This window comes from Polypterus senegalus, chromosome 9, assembly GCF_016835505.1.
Source record: "Polypterus senegalus isolate Bchr_013 chromosome 9, ASM1683550v1, whole genome shotgun sequence".
In the NCBI taxonomy this organism is placed as follows: domain Eukaryota; kingdom Metazoa; phylum Chordata; class Cladistia; order Polypteriformes; family Polypteridae; genus Polypterus; species Polypterus senegalus.
The window spans coordinates 120,664,885-120,683,606 of record NC_053162.1 but is presented as its reverse complement, the minus strand read 5'-3'; the positions used below and the strand labels follow the sequence as shown (position 1 = coordinate 120,683,606).

General features: G+C 37.4%; 1 protein-coding gene across 5 annotated transcripts in view; it reads left to right on the top strand.

Annotated features, from left to right (window-relative positions):
* The window catches only part of cd4-1 (CD4-1 molecule), a 126,782-nt gene that overhangs the window by 84,894 nt on the left and 23,166 nt on the right, over positions 1-18,722 (top strand). For 4 of the 5 annotated variants that reach the window (XM_039763657.1, XM_039763655.1, XM_039763656.1 and 1 more), the window contains 3 exons: positions 7,315-7,569; positions 11,098-11,204; positions 14,142-14,191. In XM_039763657.1, coding sequence (XP_039619591.1) covers positions 7,315-7,569; positions 11,098-11,204; positions 14,142-14,191 — 412 coding nt within the window. The remainder of the gene's footprint in view (positions 1-7,314; positions 7,570-11,097; positions 11,205-14,141; positions 14,192-18,722) is intronic. The other variant, XM_039763659.1, reaches the window with a different exon arrangement.

Below are 18,722 nucleotides of genomic sequence, written 5' to 3'. Positions count from 1 at the left end.
GTTTTGAGTCTTTCTGTTTTTGACTCTCATCTTATGATTTTGGATGTGGAAGACATTGTTGTTTATGGAGAAGTATATCTATATACTACTGGTCAAAAGTTTTAGAACGCCTCAGTTTTATCAGTATTAATTGAAATGTGCACAATTTAATGTCTTAATGTTTCATGAAATCAAGTCATATAACAAATAAACAATGGCAAATACAAAAATAAGTCAAGTAATCATTAAGTGTGCAAAGTTTTATTCAAATTTTTGATTCATCAATGTGGTCACCTTTTGCTGATAGCACAGCCAAACTAGGGTAACCCTTTTCATTCAGAATACCACTCAATCTCTGCAAGTTGCCAGCTCTGCCTCTAGTAAAAGAACCCCAGACCATCACACTTTCTCCTTCATGTTTGACAATCAAACACTGAGGAGCCATTCTTTCATCAACTCGATGGTGTACAACGCCTTGTGTGATGAACTGAAGATTTCAGATTTCGATTCATTGGTCCATTAGACTTTCCTCCAGTCTGCAGTAGTCCACAGCCGGTATTCCAAAGCCCTAGTCTGTCCTTTAAGGAATGGCTTTCTTACTGCCACTTGCCCTGTCAAACATACAGCACAAAGTCTCCTCTTCACAGTAGAAACTAACTTTTGTTTTTGGCCACTGTTAAGCCGTGCTTGAAGCTGTTGTGCTGTCAGGTACCTATCATGCAAGTTGGTAAACCTCAGAAACTTGTTTTCTGATTGGTTTGTAATTTTGAGTCTGCTAGACCTCATCCTATCAGAGTTTCTTCCAGTTTCCAATTGCCTTTGGATTGTGTAGGACACCATACTCACTGACACTTTGATTTTTTTGCAGTTTATCTAAATGAAAGGCCTACTCTTCTAAGGGTAATAATGTTCTATCTCATTTCACTTGTTAATTGCCTTTTTCTTGTCATTATCACTGGAATTTACAATTTTCTACAGTGTAATATTGTCCAAGTAGCACTTCATAAAGTGTAGCAACACAGTTCGTTCCATCTCTGATTTAAGACATACAAAGGGTTTTAAAGTAATCACCTGAAGTTGAGACACCTGTGTAAATTGTTCCCTTCACCTTGCAAGTCTTAATTTACTTTAACAGCTGCAGAACATCTGTAGGTTGAAACTTACTATAAGGCCCATTTATAATATTTTGAAATGTTCTTTTTTTTCAGTTTTTGCCACCCTAAACTCTGACAATTTACTGCTTTTCACCATTTTAGGCCATTCATTGTATTTCAACTGATTAATTTTGAAGAAAAGCTAGAACAACTGAGGTGTTCTAAAACTTCTAAAACTCAAAGATACAATACTTAGGCATCTGCTATGAAAGGATATTTCAATATTTACATGTACTTATTTGGCTAATGCCTTATCCCGGGCAACTCACAACATTTATGATACAAATGGTTACATTTCTTTTTGGTTTTCCAGTTGCAGCACAGGCAGTTCAACTGACTTGCTCACTGTCACACAGTGTGAGTAGTGGGATTTGAACCCACAAGCTTAGAGTCTGAAGGCCAAAGCCTTAACCACTATAACATGTCAATAATACCTAGCTCTTGGTAATGTTTAGGGTGAAAAAAAAAACCCTCCTACCATAGAAAATATAAATACCCCAAAATTAGCTGACCTTTGTTTTTTATTTGTCAATATTTATTAGTATCATGCTAATGAAATAACAATAATCATTAACCAATCCTCCACTCCCAGTAGCTCTGTCACTCTACCACCCAACTCCGGCTCAATCTGCTAGGGTTTCCCACAATCCTTTTAAAGTCTATGACCCGGAAGTTTTCCATCTCCGGGTCAAACGCCTTCTTCAGGTGTCTCGGAAGTACTGCGGGTTTCTGCCCTCGTGACTCATAAGTACTTCCAGGTTAACGTCACGGTACTATCCCTCTTGTTCTTGGTGAGCTCCCCCTGGCAACACCCATGGCACCCAATGTGGCTGAAGAACCGGACTCATTGTCCCATGCTGCCCTGCGGGAATCTGGGGAACCATTTCCATCCAGAGAAGCTGCCATCTAGTGTCCGGGGGATGTATTGCCCTGAACAGGCTAGTTTCTTCAGTTGAGGGACATCCCGGCTGGACTGAAATGCTGGCCGTCCATCACAACATTTACATCTATGGACCTAGATGAGGACCCCCACCCCACCCTCTGAAATCACCCTCTGAACATGTTTGTCTGCTTACTAATAATGATAATAATTTTTTTTTTAAATTTCAGATTATTCCTATTGATTGCCTGTAACAATTCAAAAGAATACACTTTCCTATAAAATTGTGTTTTGCAGTGACCAGCAACAAAAGCCAAGTCACTAAGAAAACCAGGAATTGATCTAATGTAGAAATGTTTTACTCATGGGCAATTGAATATAGCATGTTCAAAAGTAAACAGCTCCAGTGACCTAATAATATTATTTTTACATATTATTTGACTGATGCCTTTATCCATGGAGACCTACAACATTTGAGATACAATTGATTTCATCTTTTGTTTTTCCACTTGGAAAAACACACAATGTCAGTGCCTCAGGGTTTGAAGTCCTAGGTCTTAAGCCTTCACTACTACACCACACGGCATGTTAGTGATATGAGCCCTTGGTCATGTCAAATCAGGATGGGGAGCATGCATTGGTACAGCTTGTTCCTGCATTCACCACATGACGAAACACCTCAGGATCCCAGTTGGTAACCCCCAGGTAAACATGCAGTCCAATCCCATCCTCTGGAAATGGCTGTTTAGCTACCAGATGTTGCCTGGGTGTTCTTTTGGCCTGGTCTAGATACTCGGGTCATCTTTAATAAAGGAATCGCGCCACATAGCCATAGTGCTGTAACTGATGCTCCCTCACAATGCAGGTAACGTGCCTCATTCAGGATTCAGTGAGCAACCACTAATTTCATACAAAGTCAAACCAGCATACCAAGGATTCACCAAAGAATCTTACCACCGAAGGTGTCCAGTCTTTGCCACAACTAACTGGACAGAATCCACATCTCGCAACCATATAGCAAGACAGGAGGACTTTAAGGACTTTGGCCTTCATCCTCTTGCAAAAATATTAAAAGTGCCACATACCCCTTTCCACTGATCTCATGACCCCTATGTTCTCCCAGTCTCTCTATTGACTTCATAGGATGAGATACCAGTGACTTGGATGTCGCTGCCGAGGTCTAGATGCAGTCGACATTCTCTCCACAGACAGACACACTGCTGAAGGCCATGCCCAAGTGGTCATTAAGCCCTGGATCTTCATTTTTATTCAGGACACTCGTAAGCCCAGACACTCAGACTCCTCGCTCAGTTTCTCAAGAGCCCCAATCAGAACCTCTATTGACACTGTGAAGATCACACCTTCCTCTGCAAAGTCAAGATCCGTGAATCTTTCTTCACCAATAGATGCCCCACAGCTGCTAAATCCTACAACCCTGCCCAACACCCAGTCCTTGCAGGCATTACTCAGAGTAGGAGCAAGAATACACCCCTGACAAACCCCAGAATAAATTGGAAAGAACACAGAGGTTTTGCCTCCACTCTGCACAGCACTCACAGTACAAATGTACAGGCCGGCCATGATATCTAGCCACTTTGGGGAGATCCCACGAAGTCTCAGGATGTCCCACAGGGCAGCTTGATCAGCTAGGTCTAATGCTTTATGAAAATCGACAAAAGCTGCAAAGAAACTCTGCTGATATTCTCATTTGCGCTCGATGTTGAGAAAGTGATTATGGACCCTTTTAAGGATGATCCTAGTGAGGACCCTACCTGTCATTGAGAGCTGTGTTATTCTCCTGTAGCTTCCACAATCCAGGCGACCACCCTTCTCCTTCCAGATAGGGATGACAAGTCCTATTTTTCAGTTGGTTGGGATAAGGCCCATCTCCCAAATGGAACCAATGCCAGGGTTAGGGTTAGTTATCATCGGCTTGGAGATGTTCACCTTGGATACCACAGATCTCTGCAGTCTTCTCTACTCTCAGCTGATGGTTAGAAACCATCAGATGATGGTTATAAAAATGAAACTGAAAATTCTTTCAAGTTACAGATTGATCACTCATCTATTATTTAACTATGTTATAAAATTCAGAGGCCCATTTGGGTTATTGAGAGATGAATCTCCAACTTCTTGAACCCCATTTGCTGATTTAAATAATTACTATTTATGTAAATCTGAAAATTCTGTTTTATTCAGGTCATTAGATGTTATATCAGATATTCAGTTGATGTTGTTTAATGAGTTATAATTTTGGTCTCATTAGTTTGTAGTATCTGAAAGGCACTAGAATACATTGTCACTTTCAAGTTCTCAGTCTATGCTCCACTTGTGCATCAGATTGTACTGTTCTCTCCATGTTAGAAAAAGGTAAGGCACATTAGTGAAGAGATGTGAGAATACATTGATTTTTGTTATAAGTTAAGAGAATTTGGAAGATACACCAGTTAATTACTTCTTAAAAGGAATGTTTCTCAATTTAATATATTAATCTAGAATAAAATCAAATTAAACATTATTGTTAAGCATTATTATTTTAATTACATTTGTTGATTTTAAATTGGCTGCTCTGTTAGTGGGGGAATGGATACAGGCACGTAAGTGGCCTCACTATATTATGAATGTTAGTAAAGTGATTTTCCAAGGCTCGGTACATTTTTCTTTTGCAGTTTTTCTTGTTTTTTTTTAAAGTAGAATTTAGAGCTACTTTTGCTTTGTTCAGAGACTTATTATTTGATTATAATGTTACATGTTGGCATGACTGCATCTTGTTTGTTAGTAAACACAATTTCAAGTGTCTGTTGCCATGACACGATTGCCCACTGTCTAGGTAAATTACCTTGAAAGTTGCATGACATCATCAGAATTACACCATTCTAAAAGTCCTTGTATAAGTTTGTGGATACTCTACACAAAGATTTTAGTGACTGATTGTTTAGATTTGAGTTTTTCAGACGTCTATCTATCTATCTATCTATCTATCTATCTATCTATCTATCTATCTATCTATCTATCTATCTATCTATCTATCTATCTATCTATCTATCTATTGTTTGCCTATTTAATAAAATTATATTAAGTATTGTATATTGGGCACGTGATTTTAATTTAATGTTCTTTACCCATATTCAATCCTAAATCTCTTCTATATCAAAACATTTAAAATTGGCAAGATGAAAGGACTTACGGCAGGAAAATTATCTTGTTATGTTTTGGTAGTCCTCACATGTGCTGGTATTATTTTTTGTTCACTGATCTCATGGCTTAACTCATGTACAGTACCAAACACTGCAGAGACATTTTGGAAGCCAAATATATAACATTAACAATGTCTAAGGTGAATTTTAGCAGAATTAATCCACATTAGCGTAACAAATAATTCAGGGACATGATACTCTTTTTAAGCTCACTTTTCTGGGTTTGTGTATTGTCTATTTTATTGGATATCACTCAGATATGATGAGATTCTAATATCTAATATTCTAATGAAACATATACTGTATATATATATATATATATATATATATATATATATATATATATATATATATATATATACATACATAGATCTGCCATCTGCAAAATATCAATGTTTTAAAGGATACTTTGTAATGCCTTATTGTTTTAAGTTTAAGTTAAATAGAACACTTTTACTTCACATCAAGAGATTCTGCATATATTATAACATATTCTAAGGAATGAAGCAGAAAAACATAAAAGTTTGGGGCACCCAAAAGCAAACCCTGTAGAACTGACCGAAAATAAAATGCATTGTACAAATGCCGTTGAAGTAAGAAACATCTTTCCAGATGTGAGCCTAAATGTTAACTGCCCAAGATGGTGCATCTTCTGTCTTCAAGAACTTACAACAGGAAGAGGCAGGTCCATGTGAATGTGACATCATTGGCGTTAAAAACCGGCAATCTTCTGGTTTTCGGAAGGAAGAAAACAAAATATGTTAGTATGCAGCGCCAACCCGTGGAGCAGTGGGGAATTACCATCGCCAAAGCTTTTAAGCTGTCTTCTATGTGCACGCATGTAACAATATAAAGAAATGTACAAAGCCATAAAAACAGTTTAAATGTGGAAAAATTGTCTAGTCTATAAAGGGCATTTTCCAAATTGCACAAGTAAGATAACTGTAGCAAATCTAAAAAATAATTTATAGTGTAAACAATTAAGGTCAGATTTATTTTTAACCATATATACATTTAATTACTTATTAACAGATGACATGCACAAAGCACCTTAAAAAATAAACTTACCGTTGTGAATATTTTTTTGGAAATGCATTTTTTCTATACTGTCTGCTTTTTCATAGCTATGATTTTTCCCTAATGTTATTAGATTTTCAGAGTTATTTTGTGACTTAATCACAGTGCCATTTTGTGTTTATTTTCTCTGATGAGCACCAATATTTTTGGACTGGTTTTCATGACTAAAGGTGTGCTGTTTATGACAACAACATCTGTTTCTGGAATGTAATCAGCACAGTAATGAACAAACAGGCTATTTAAAATGTAGCATTTATTTAGCGAAAAGACATTAAGCTACGAAGAAGAATTTTTGGCAAGGATTTCTGTGTTTTGTGTTTCAGTCTTCATTTTGGTTAAGTCGCAAGAATGCATTGGTGTTTGATGTCTGCTCTTTCATTTAGCCATCCTCTTATTTTGCTCCTAAAAGTCCCTTAATTTCCTCAACTTTACTTGTAATTTTATTATGTGACTTTGGAAAAAACAAGCCTTCAATCTGGCAATACTGGTTCTAGGTCAAGACATTCATTATGAGTCCGACAGAAATAAGGATCACGGGCAGATTAACAGGCAATACACTTGCAAAGGCTGGCTTAATGAGGAGTGAAAGGTTAAAACTAGCAAGAATAAAATGATGCAAACCATACAGATGTGTCCCTGTTTAAGGCTAAGGTAATTTCATATTCAGGCTGTTCTGACAGTTCTGCTATTACAGGTACAGAGCTGTAAAGCAATTCCCCTAAAACTGGGAATATATAAGCACATCCTAAAGATAGCTGAGATCTAAACAGAGATCATGCTTATTGATATTTTTTAATTTTCATTTTCTTGATTTAATATAGATCTCTTTTGCTGTATATTTTATTGCCTGGCTTTTTTATTCTATTGAAAATCAACTCAGGGTAAATATGTATTGGAGCTTAATAGACTGTAATTAATAAGCAAAACTCTCAGTTAAGTCAATGCAAATTGATTTTTTTCAATATTGCTGTTGGTTTGGCAAATGTTATTTATTACATTTTAATGTATGCTATTTCTTTCATTCTAGTGGTCCCTGATACCACAGTCCCAGTGATGGAAGGAAATGAGTTGAACTTGACATGTAAAGTAGACAAAGTTGTTGAAAACCTTAAACTTTTATGGACTCCAACAAAGAAAAATTTGAATTTTCAAACAAACAGTTTTCCTGGGACAGCCACTCTGAAGATTGACAAAGTGACAAATCAGCACATTGGACCGTGGAGGTGCAGTCTGTATGTAGGAGAAACACTGATGACCAGTGTTGAGCACAAGCTAAAGATAGGTAGGACAATATGAATATAAGATTGCAAAATGAATTGTGCAAAAAACTTATTAACTTTCATCTTTATTAAGTCCATTTTCATTTTAATGATTATACTTACAGTCCACTCTAACTGTTACTTAATATTAGAAATTCTTTTTTTTTTTCATTTTAATCAAAATTATTTGCTCCCCTGTCATAGGCCAAAGATTACAGTTATATTGGAGTATAAATATTGCACAGATGAGGATTGCCTTGGTGATGATTGTATTCAAAAAGTATTTTGAAATGTTATCAAAATAGTATTACTGTAACTGTAATCAGAACTGGAATTATCAATTATCTTTCAGAATAGACACCATTAAATTAGAGTGGAATCTTAATGTAATTTTCTAAGGGGAATTCAAAGCACCTTCTTCTTCCATAGTTCAAATGGCACTTCTTTACATGAATTTAAATTTATGACCATTATATATCTGAAATGAATTAACCTGGACATCTTTTAAAATGCATTTGGCTCTTCTTCATCTTTTTTCGCCAATGTGGTTGAATAAAGAATAATTTACTCATGTAATAGAATAAAAACAACCAAGTAAGAAAACAGCCCAGATTTACAGTTGATGGCATGTTCAGTATTTATAGATAATAGACATGTCTCTTTAAAGAATGGGGAAATGCTTGACAAGGAGAAGGAAAAAGTGTATAATTACTATAATTAAGATTATCTAATTTAAATTATTAGAAGTTAGAGTTTATGATTTCAGACTTCATTATCCAGTAATTAACAGATCATAAATTCACAAACATTTAGACCAAACTATAAGTGGTGCGTTTGGCTGGAATATAGCTGACAAGGATACAGCTGTCTTTCTGTTCTGGCTACTAGATGTGGACCAGGAAGTGCCCTGATTAAAATGATCTCTTTTTCAAAGCATAGAAAGTACAGTGTCTTATCATATCTTGAATATTTGTCAACTTGGAAGGAATAAAGACACATCTGTATTGGTCTGTGCAAAGCACTTTACTGAAATGCAAGACATTTGACTCCTTAGTGCATGCTCACAGTACTTGTAGAATTTTACAGATAAAATAGCATAACAGCAAGGTGCATATCTTTACAACAATTACATACATCAACACATACTACAAACAGCCACATTAAAATCACTAACAGGCGAAGTGAATAACATTGATTATTTCAATACAATTATACCAGTCAAAGGGTTACATATATTAGGGAGCAAGTGGTCAGTTCTTATAGGTGATAAGTTGGAAGCAGGAAAAATGGGCAAACATAAGGATCTGAATGACTTTGACAAGGAACAAATTGTGATTGCTAGATGAATAAGTCAAAGCATCTCCAAAACAGCAGGCCATGTGATATTTTCCCAGTATGTAGTGGGTAGTACCTACTTAAGGAACATGGGAAGGGAAAGTTAACCCACCTTGTCCAATCCCTCAGAAGAGCTGCTGTAGGATAAATTGCTGTAAAATGTAATGCTGGCTATGAGTGAAAGATGTCAGAACACATAGTGAATCACAGCTTACTGCGTATGGGGCTACATAGACGAAGAACGGTCAGAGTGCCCTTGCTGACCCCTGTCCACCACCAAAACCACGTACAATGAGCATGGATGTCAGAACTAGACCACAGAGCAATGGAAGAAGGTGGCCTGGTCTGAAGAATCGTGTTTTCTTTTAAATCATGTGGATGGCCAAGTGTGTGTGCATTGTTTAACAGGGGAAGAGATGGTGGCAGCATGCACTATGGGAAGAAGGCAAGCCGATGGAGGCAGTCTGATGCTCTGGGCAATGTTCTGCTAAGAAGCCTTGAGTCCTAGCATTCATTTGGATGTTACTTTGACAAATACTACCTACCTAAAGACTGTGTCAGACCACATGCATCCCATCATGGTAGTGGCCTCTTCCAGCAGAATAATGCACCCTGCCACACTGCAAAAATTGTTCAGGAATGTTTTAAGGAACATGATAAAGAGTTCACGGTGTTCACTTGACTTTCAAATTCCAGACTGAGCATCTGTGGGATATACTGGAAAAACAAGTCCAATCCAATGATGCCCCATCTTGCAACTTACAGGACTTAAAGGATCTGCGGCAAACATCCTGGTTCAAGATACCACAGGACACCTTTTACAGGTCTTGTAGGAGTTAATGGCCTGACAGATCAGAGCTGTTTTGGCAGCTTGAGGAGGATCTGTACAATAATAGGGAGGTGGTTTTAATGTTTTGGCTGATAGGTGTGTATGATGGTATACAAACAATTAAAAATACATTAATCTTAGAAGCTAACTATAAACAAAGTCATGTTAATTTAAATTCCTCTTAACATAAGAGATAAGATTAACAGCCTTTCTTTAAATAACATACTTCTGCTGCTGGCCCATGGTATTTAAAAATAGCAACGTCAAAGATCTGTTGACACCAATCAAATGGCTGCCCCATTTTCTTCCTGGGCATTCAACAATATCACAAGTATACACTGAAGTCTGCAACTGTATAAACCAAATAGAAAAAAAAGGTGTCTGAATGGCCACACTGATGTTTTTATTTCATAAACGTCAGTAGCAGTTTTACAAAGTTACAATAGCACCAGTTATCAAAAGAAGAAGCCAAATAAAGCAGGGCCAATAAAATTCAATAATGATTGCCAGGCTTATTTTTAGAAAGATAAAAACACATAGAATAGGAACATCCTAGCTCCTATAAAGGTGCACTAGACCAAAGTACTACGTCTTTAGGTAGGATTTACAGGTACATGCTGAGACTAATGGGGTTTCCTTTACTAGCAGGAAGGCTGTTCTCCAGTTTTGCAAGCTTAAGACTTTCACATTTCATTGTAGTTTCATTTATCCTTAGGCTTTTGAGAAAACTGCTATTCTGAGACCATAATCAAATGCACATAATTTATGTTAAATTTAGAAGTATGTCGGTGAAGAGTCCCCATCTGTTGTTCTTCTTATTGACTCTGTTGAGGCATTGATAGCTCCTTTGCTATCTTCACTTTTATTACTTTGTAAAAATTTGTAGAAATTATAGTTTTATTCACTTTATTGCATCACATGCACAAATTCATGGATTATAAGCTTACAAAAACAAGAAAGGCAAATGTAGAAGTAATGTTGGAGATCAAAGCAAGCATGTTTATTATAAATGTCACGCGTATTGTAGATGAAATAGCAGTGTAAGCCCGTGCTGTAAAAAGTCCGGGGTCCTAGAAACTATTGAAATTGTCAGAAAAAAAATAGAAATGTAGAGATGTCAGGTAATTGAAAGGAACTACTCTGGGCATCTCTCTCCCAGGAGGTTTCATTTTGCCAACATGCTCGCCACGCTTGTGTATTGGTAGCTAATCAAGTTTCTGCTTTCTCTGAGGTGGAGCCCTTACCCCTACTTCACCTCTCACTTCCGGGCTGGACAGACAGACACACACACTTCCACATGTAAATGTTTATATATGAGATACTTATAGCAAACCTTGAGGCAAAGTAAACCATGTTATTTATTTTTTCAAATTTTCCTTTCCAACAGTGAAGCCTCCTGTTGACGTCTGGCTCATTCTCCTGGTGTGTGGATCAATCATCCTTTTTGCTGTTTTGATAACAGTCATTTGCTGTATAATTAAAAGGTGTCAAATGGTAAGCAATTTGAGCTACTTAGTATGTTTTTTTCCAGATCAGAATGAATATATCCTATGTCCAAGCTTACTTTCATAGACTACTTACTCATCAGCCCATAAATCCATCCATCATTCCATTACTGAAACTTCAATCCTGCATAATCTTTTGCTATATACTCTTATCCTATGGTAACAGTGCACACCCTTACAAAATATGCCTATTTGTGGAAGTACTGGAAATGTTGTTAGTAATTTAAATATATCTAGAAAGAGATTATCGGGAGGAACTTTAAACACAAATTTAGATATTACTACTCTCTAGTAGTCCCTGTGCTTCCCCAGCAGCAACTACACGACTTTTAATACTGCCAGTTTGACTTTTTCTGTAGCTTGGAGGTTGTGTATAGAAAATTACTCTGCCTTATGCCATCCTGGTGTTAACCTTATACAATCACACAAGTAAATGTCACTAAACAGTGAAAATGGGTTAATATCCCAGACTGGGCTGATTTGTGTATTTCACCTGATAGTGCCAGCATATGTCATTGATAATGGGAAAGCTGGCACAATAGATGGAGTGATAAAAAAGATCAAAGAAAAATATATTGTCAATGGTAAAATAAATATATTTATATATATATATATATATATATATACAGTATATATATATATATATATATATATATATATATATATATATATATATATATAGTAAGATTGACGCTATACACTCGCCTAAAGGATTATTAGGAACACCTGTTCAATTTCTCATTAATGCAATTATCTAATCAACCGATCACATGGCAGTTGCTTCAATGTATTTAGGGGTGTGGTCCTGGTCAAAACAATCTCCTGAACTCCAAACTGAATGTCAGAATGGGAAAGAAAGGTGATTTAAGCAATTTTGAGCGTGGCATGGTTGTTGGTGCCAGACGGGCCGGTCTGAGTATTTCACAATCTGCTCAGTTACTGGGATTTTCACACACAACCTTTTCTAGGGTTTACAAAGAATGGTGTGAAAAGGGAAAAACATCCAGTATGCGGCAGTCCTGTGGGCTTAAAATGCCTTGTTGATGCTAGAGGTCAGAGGAGAATGGGCCGACTGATTCAAGCTGATAGAAGAGCAACTTTGACTGAAATAACCACTCATTACAACCGAGGTATGCAGCAAAGCATTTGTGAAGCCACAACACGCACAACCTTGAGGCGGATGGGCTACAACAGCAGAAGACCCCACCGGATACCACTCATCTCCACTACAAATAGGAAAAAGAGGCTACAATTTGCAAGAGCTCACCAAAATTGGACAGTTGAAGACTGGAAAAATGTTGCCTGGTCTGATGAGTCTCGATTTCTGTTGAGACATTCAAATGGTAGAGTCAGAATTTGGCGTAAACAGAATGAGAACATGGATCCATCATGCCTTGTTACCACTGTGCAGGCTGGTGGTGGTGGTGTAATAGTGTGGGGGATGTTTTCTTGGCACACTTTAGGCCCCTTAGTGCCAATTGGGCATCGTTTAAATGCCACGGGCTACCTGAGCATTGTTTCTGACCATGTCAATCCCTTCATGACCACCATGTACCCATCCTCTGATGGCTACTTCCAGCAGGATAATGCACCATGTCACAAAGCTCGAATCATTTCAAATTGGTTTCTTGAACATGACAATGAGTTCACTGTACTAAAATGGCCCTCTCAGTCACCAGATCTCAACCCAATAGAGCATCTTTGGGATGTGGTGGAACGGGAGCTTCGCCCTGGATGTGCATCCCACAAATCTCCATCAACTGCAAGATGCTATCCTATCAATATGGGCCAACATTTCTAAAGAATGCTTTCAGCACCTTGTTGAATCAATGCCATGTAGAATTAAGGCAGTTCTGAAGGTGAAAGGGGGTCAAACACTGTATTAGTATGCTGTTCCTATTAATCCTTTAGGTGAGTGTATAACGCCTGACCTGACACAGATTGGACACGAAGTGTGTGTAAAATAAATAAACTTTTATTTTTCTTCAACTGGAGGGCACATCTTCCCCGTAAACCGCCCAGCCACAACACAGTCCCAAGCACACAATCACCACAAACACTTTCTCTTCCTCCTTGGCAACACCACTCCTTCCAAGCAACCGTGTCCTCCTCCACTCGACTCTTGCCCCCGAGTGGTGGTCACTGACTCCCTTTATAGCTGCACTTCCGGGAGTGACAAATTGGTTGCCCACATGGGCTCAGGAGTCCCAAATACAGCGCCCCCTGGTGGTACCTGCAGGGCTGCACCAAACTCCAATTCCCAGAATGCCCTGCAGGAACCCGAGGCACTGTTCCACCCCAGGGAGGCAGCCAACTAGAATTCAGGGGAAGGTATTGTAGTGTCCATGGCTACTCCCCCTGAATATAGTGTGCAGAGGCATGACGGCTGGGTAAGGAAGCCAAGCCCCTGTCACAATATATATATAGGGTGGTCCAGATCTAATTATGCAGTTTTCATTTGCTATAACTTATTAAGTTTATTACATAGAAAATCACCTGAAAAGTCCCGGACCATTGGGATGTGTGCGAACTGACGACATGAAGAATCGCCTTTGTGCCGAACTGGAATCTTCCCCACATAAATCAAAGTCATCCAGACGATCTGGATCTGCATAATTAGATCTGGGCTACCCCATATATCTGGTTTTGAAAACCAGAGTACCCGGAGGAAACCCACGCAAACACGGGGAGAACATACAAACTCCATGCAAGGAGTACCCAGGAAATGAACCCAGGTCTCCTAACTGTGAGGTAATATATATATATATATATATATATATTACTAAATATTGATTATTATGAATTATTGAGCTTACTTTGAATATTAGTAATACTGTAATGTGTACTGTAAGATCTATTTTAATATAAAAACTATGCAAATACCTTACCAATATATTTGATGATACTAACAGTAACATTTTTCAAGCAGATGTCTCAGAGAAGACTGAAGCAAAGAAAATACTGCAGGTGCAAACAGTAAGTCAAAAATAATTAATTAAATTTTTAGGACATTGTTGATCATGTTTCCTTCAATTTGAGGCAAAAGCATGTCCCTTAGATCTGGAAGCCTAGTACTGAAATATAGACCATTATAAGAGTGCATTAAATGGTCGTACAGTTCTGTTACCACAAGTCTGTAGAAGAAGTGGAAATAAAGAGGAGTGTCCTTATACAAAAGTAACAAAACATGACAAAATAACATGACAAACCTAACATAACATAACAAACCTGCTTATTTCAACTCAGTATTTAGTTTCCTACCCAGGTAGTATTGGGCACAAGGCAGGAAAGAGCCTTGAACAGAGCACCAGTCTATGACAGAGCCAAATCACACACAGGCACATATGCACACACAGGGCCATTATGGAGCATCCAGTCAGTATTGCCAGCATTTATATTTGGTGATGTGAGAGGGAAACTATGGAACCAGCAGGAAAGTGCACATCCACATAGAAAGAATATGTAACTTTTACACAGATATTGACTTGGCATTGGAATAAAACAGGACACAGGATCTATGAGGTGGCAGGGCTATCCACTGTGCCACCACACCACACTTTTCTGAAAAGGACCCTATCAAAATGACATGCTGACCGTAAGTTATTCTGACATCATTTTTTTGACCAAGCTGTCACTTATGTTCAAGCTAGCTTACAGCAGATCATCTTCTAGTGGTCTTCATGCACCCAAATGAAAAACATTCATATGTACACACATACATACATACACGTTATAATATTCAATTTCTTGAATATAGTCCTTTAGATATTTGCCTTATTTAAATTCCACATAGAACACAGTTGCACATTAGTTAAAGCTGCTGCCTCACAGGTCAAAATTAAATCCTAACTTGTTAACTATCAATGTAGAGACTTTACATTCTGCTGTTTGTGTGAGATTTTATTTAGGAATCTTGGTTTTCCAGCCAAAGAAATTATTTTGAGTTGATCTGTACCTTTAATGTTCTGAGTTCCCAAAGCCAGTCTCCATTGCCAGAGGCTAGTCCATCTGGGTCTTTCCCACTTTCCAAGTGATGGTTACTTTTCAGAAAAGAGTGGACTGCTCTCTCCATGGTGGGGGGCAACTGCCCTTAGTAAAAGAGTTCAAGGATTTCTGGATCTTGTTCAGAAGTAATGGAAAAAGACAACAGGAGATAGACAAGTGGATTGGAGCAGCAGCAGCTGTTATGATGATGTTGTATAAGTCTGTGTTGGTGAAGTGGGAGCTGAGTCTAAAGAAAAACCTTGGTTTACCAGTTGAACTATAATTGTGAACCATGGGTACTGACTGAAAGAATGAGATCAAGAGTACAACCTGCAGAAATTAGACCCAGTGGAGTTGGTTAAGGATGCCCCCCAGGCGGTTATCCCATAGAGCTGCCCAGGCACGTCCCACTGAGCAGATGCCCAGCAGCAGACCTAGGGCATGCTGGAAGCGTTATTTCTCTCAGCTGGCTTTAGGAGCACCTGGGAATTCTTAATGAGGAGCTGGAATTTGTAACTTAGAACAAAAGCCTGGATTGACCTGTCCTGGCTTGCAACCCCTATGACCCTCTCCAGGAAATCCGGTTTCAGAAAATGAGATGAGATTGTTATTCTGAGAGCCTTTTGTGAAAGATACAAACACAAGTGTTATAAACATGTTGAAAAAGAAATGACAAGATAATAAGGCATTCAAAATATGTGACCAGGAAAGAAAGGGTTTTCTTTAGAGAAAAATTGGAGGGTAATCTGTCAGGCTGAGTTCAAAACTCTGAGAAACACTATAAACAGTCAGGGTTTAAAAAAAACAAAAATTTGTTGTTAAAACACAGATTTGACAAATGAGATCCTTGCTTGTCTATAAGCCTTTACATTACCCCATTCATCTACACAAGCTAGAATGCCAACTTCTGTGCACTTAAATCTTATATAGACACAGCATGAATTAAATGACAATCAAAACAGTGGTGCTTTAAATTTGATAAATATATGTTAAAAAATAATAATTACTGTCATGGCATGACATTTTCTATATAAGTTGATAAATATTTTACATGTCTTTATTTGTGAGTCAGACAAAGCAAGTGTATTCAGGATTTTACTAATGAGAACAGCAACTCTTTTTCTAACTAATCAGTCATCTTGAGTCTTTAGGACTGAAGTGCCTCAAACCGGTTTGCCAAGTGATTCTCTGCAGGACATACTCTCAACCCCGACAAGCAAGCCAAACTGGGTAGTTGGCAAGCATTAGCTTATCAAATGGTCTCGGGTATAGTTGTGAAAAAAGAATATGGGGAATGGAGCATCAGACCAACTTGGCAAGTGTGACTGTGTTTGGACTTCCAAGAACCTATAAGTCAGTAACTGGGGGATGAGTTCTAATGGAATTCTATTGGTCTAAAGTTAGCTGTTTGGGATTGGTTTTGAATCAGAGGCCATTCTGTACTACGACATCCTATTGGTGTATGGACTTGGACAGAAAATCAATACATTTGGTTACTTTACTCCTCCCTCTCTCATACATACACACCATGGCCATGAAAAGAAGAACTAAACAAAAAGCACAGCTTGGCATTCATATTGAGACAGGCAGGCGGTCTGTCCTGAAGAAAGCTGATAGTTTAACTACAGACATTTTAGTAACTACAAGTCTGTATGCTGCCTGAAACTACACATCTAGCATTTATCAGGTTTTATGTTTGCCAATATGCACTTGTACTTTGCTTATTGTTATTGTTGAATGAATATTATTAGTAATACATTATTTAGAGTTGGAACTTAACTCCTGCATATCTTTTACATTACCTAATTGCCTGATGTTATAGATGTAGAAGGTTAGGTGGGGGAAAGTTATAAAGAACAATACCTTATAAATAGTGGTAAGTCTATGGGATTTGAAGCATTCTGATAAAGCTATATAATAAAGAACACAAAAGGGGAAAGTAGAGTAATAGAGAACTATACCAAGACAAAATAATTACTTAAGAGATTAGACAAGAATAATCATAAGTGTATGTTTTCAAACACATTCATGACATTAATTTAGTGGACATACTGGGGGTCATTTACCGAAAGAAAGCAATAAACCTAGAGAATAACATCAAAATTTAAATCTGAACATCAAATTTAAAAGAGGGCAAGCAACTTCCTAACAGTCACTAATTATTCTTACCACAACTACAGTAAGACTAAAGTATTTCTGACGTTTCACCCATGATGATCTCATTTATGTGTTTTTACTGTTTTGGACTGGTTTTTACTTGGTGTTAACATTTTTATTTTCATTATGAAAATGACATCACTTTAGCACTAATTTGAATAGTTTTCTTGTGCAAATTTCTATTTTGGGAATAGCATCTGTGGCATATTAATGTTTATGTAATCAGTGATATTAAGTGAAGTCTTCACTCAAATATTTTAAAAGATATGGGTGTGTAAACTTGTTTTTCAATATATTGAATCTCCTTCCTCTAATTTCAGTGCCAAAGGTACTTCCTCAAATACTTCAGTAGTAATAACTGTTCTTTAGTCTTTCTGGCTATGATTATGGTTTAGTGTTTTTGCTTTGACAAGCGATTCTCTGACCAGTTTTTGTATTTAAACCATTTTCTGTTTTTGTCTACAACTTTGCTTATTTCTTTCAGTCTTTACTTTTCCTGGTCATTTTTTCTATTTCTGCCTTTCTACATTCCTCCCCTAATTACACCACCATCTTAAATGCCATGATGTGATGATGTCATGCATCATGTCACCAGCAGATCATCTGCATCATAACAGAGATAGTTTTGTTAACAGCAACATTGCCAACTTATGGAAATCAACTTAGAAAATAGCAGTGCCCGTGAGAAAAATAAGCACAAAATGTCACAACGATATTGTGAATAAAATAATAATAAAAATGAGTAATAACATATCAGATAACATGAGACAAATAACAGACAATATGAATGTATTGTATAATATGCCAAATGAGTTTAACAGAATCCTGCAGTATCAACTAGGGTGTTTTTTGCCGCATCACCAGGAATGGTTATGACTCCATGTGACTGTAATGGAAATGAAGCACTTACATAACACGTGCAAAGCAGCAGGAGACCTCTATTACACGTGCATGGTGAACAGCAGAGACAATAACAGTCCTTTAAGATAGTCTCCAGAAACATTTTGCCCAGAAACTGTTTCCACCAAACACAGAATGACTTATTTCCTTGTTAGATACATTGTTATGGATAGTCTTGTATAACAAGGAGGAGAAAGAGAGGAAAGGTCCAGCATATAGAACGTTCATGAAGTAAATAAAAAGTAGCATCTAATGCATTATGAGAGGGTTAGAAAAGCATTTATGGATCAGGTCATTAGTGGAAAATTACGTATTGGGCCAAACGCTCTTGCATAACCTTTAACTTGGGTTAAGCAAGCTCATTAAGTAAAAGGGTGAATGTTTAAATTGTTAAGCATCTTTGATATGCGCTTAGAACAATGTGTCTGTGTTGCCAAATGTTCTATTCATCTATTTGTGTTGATCC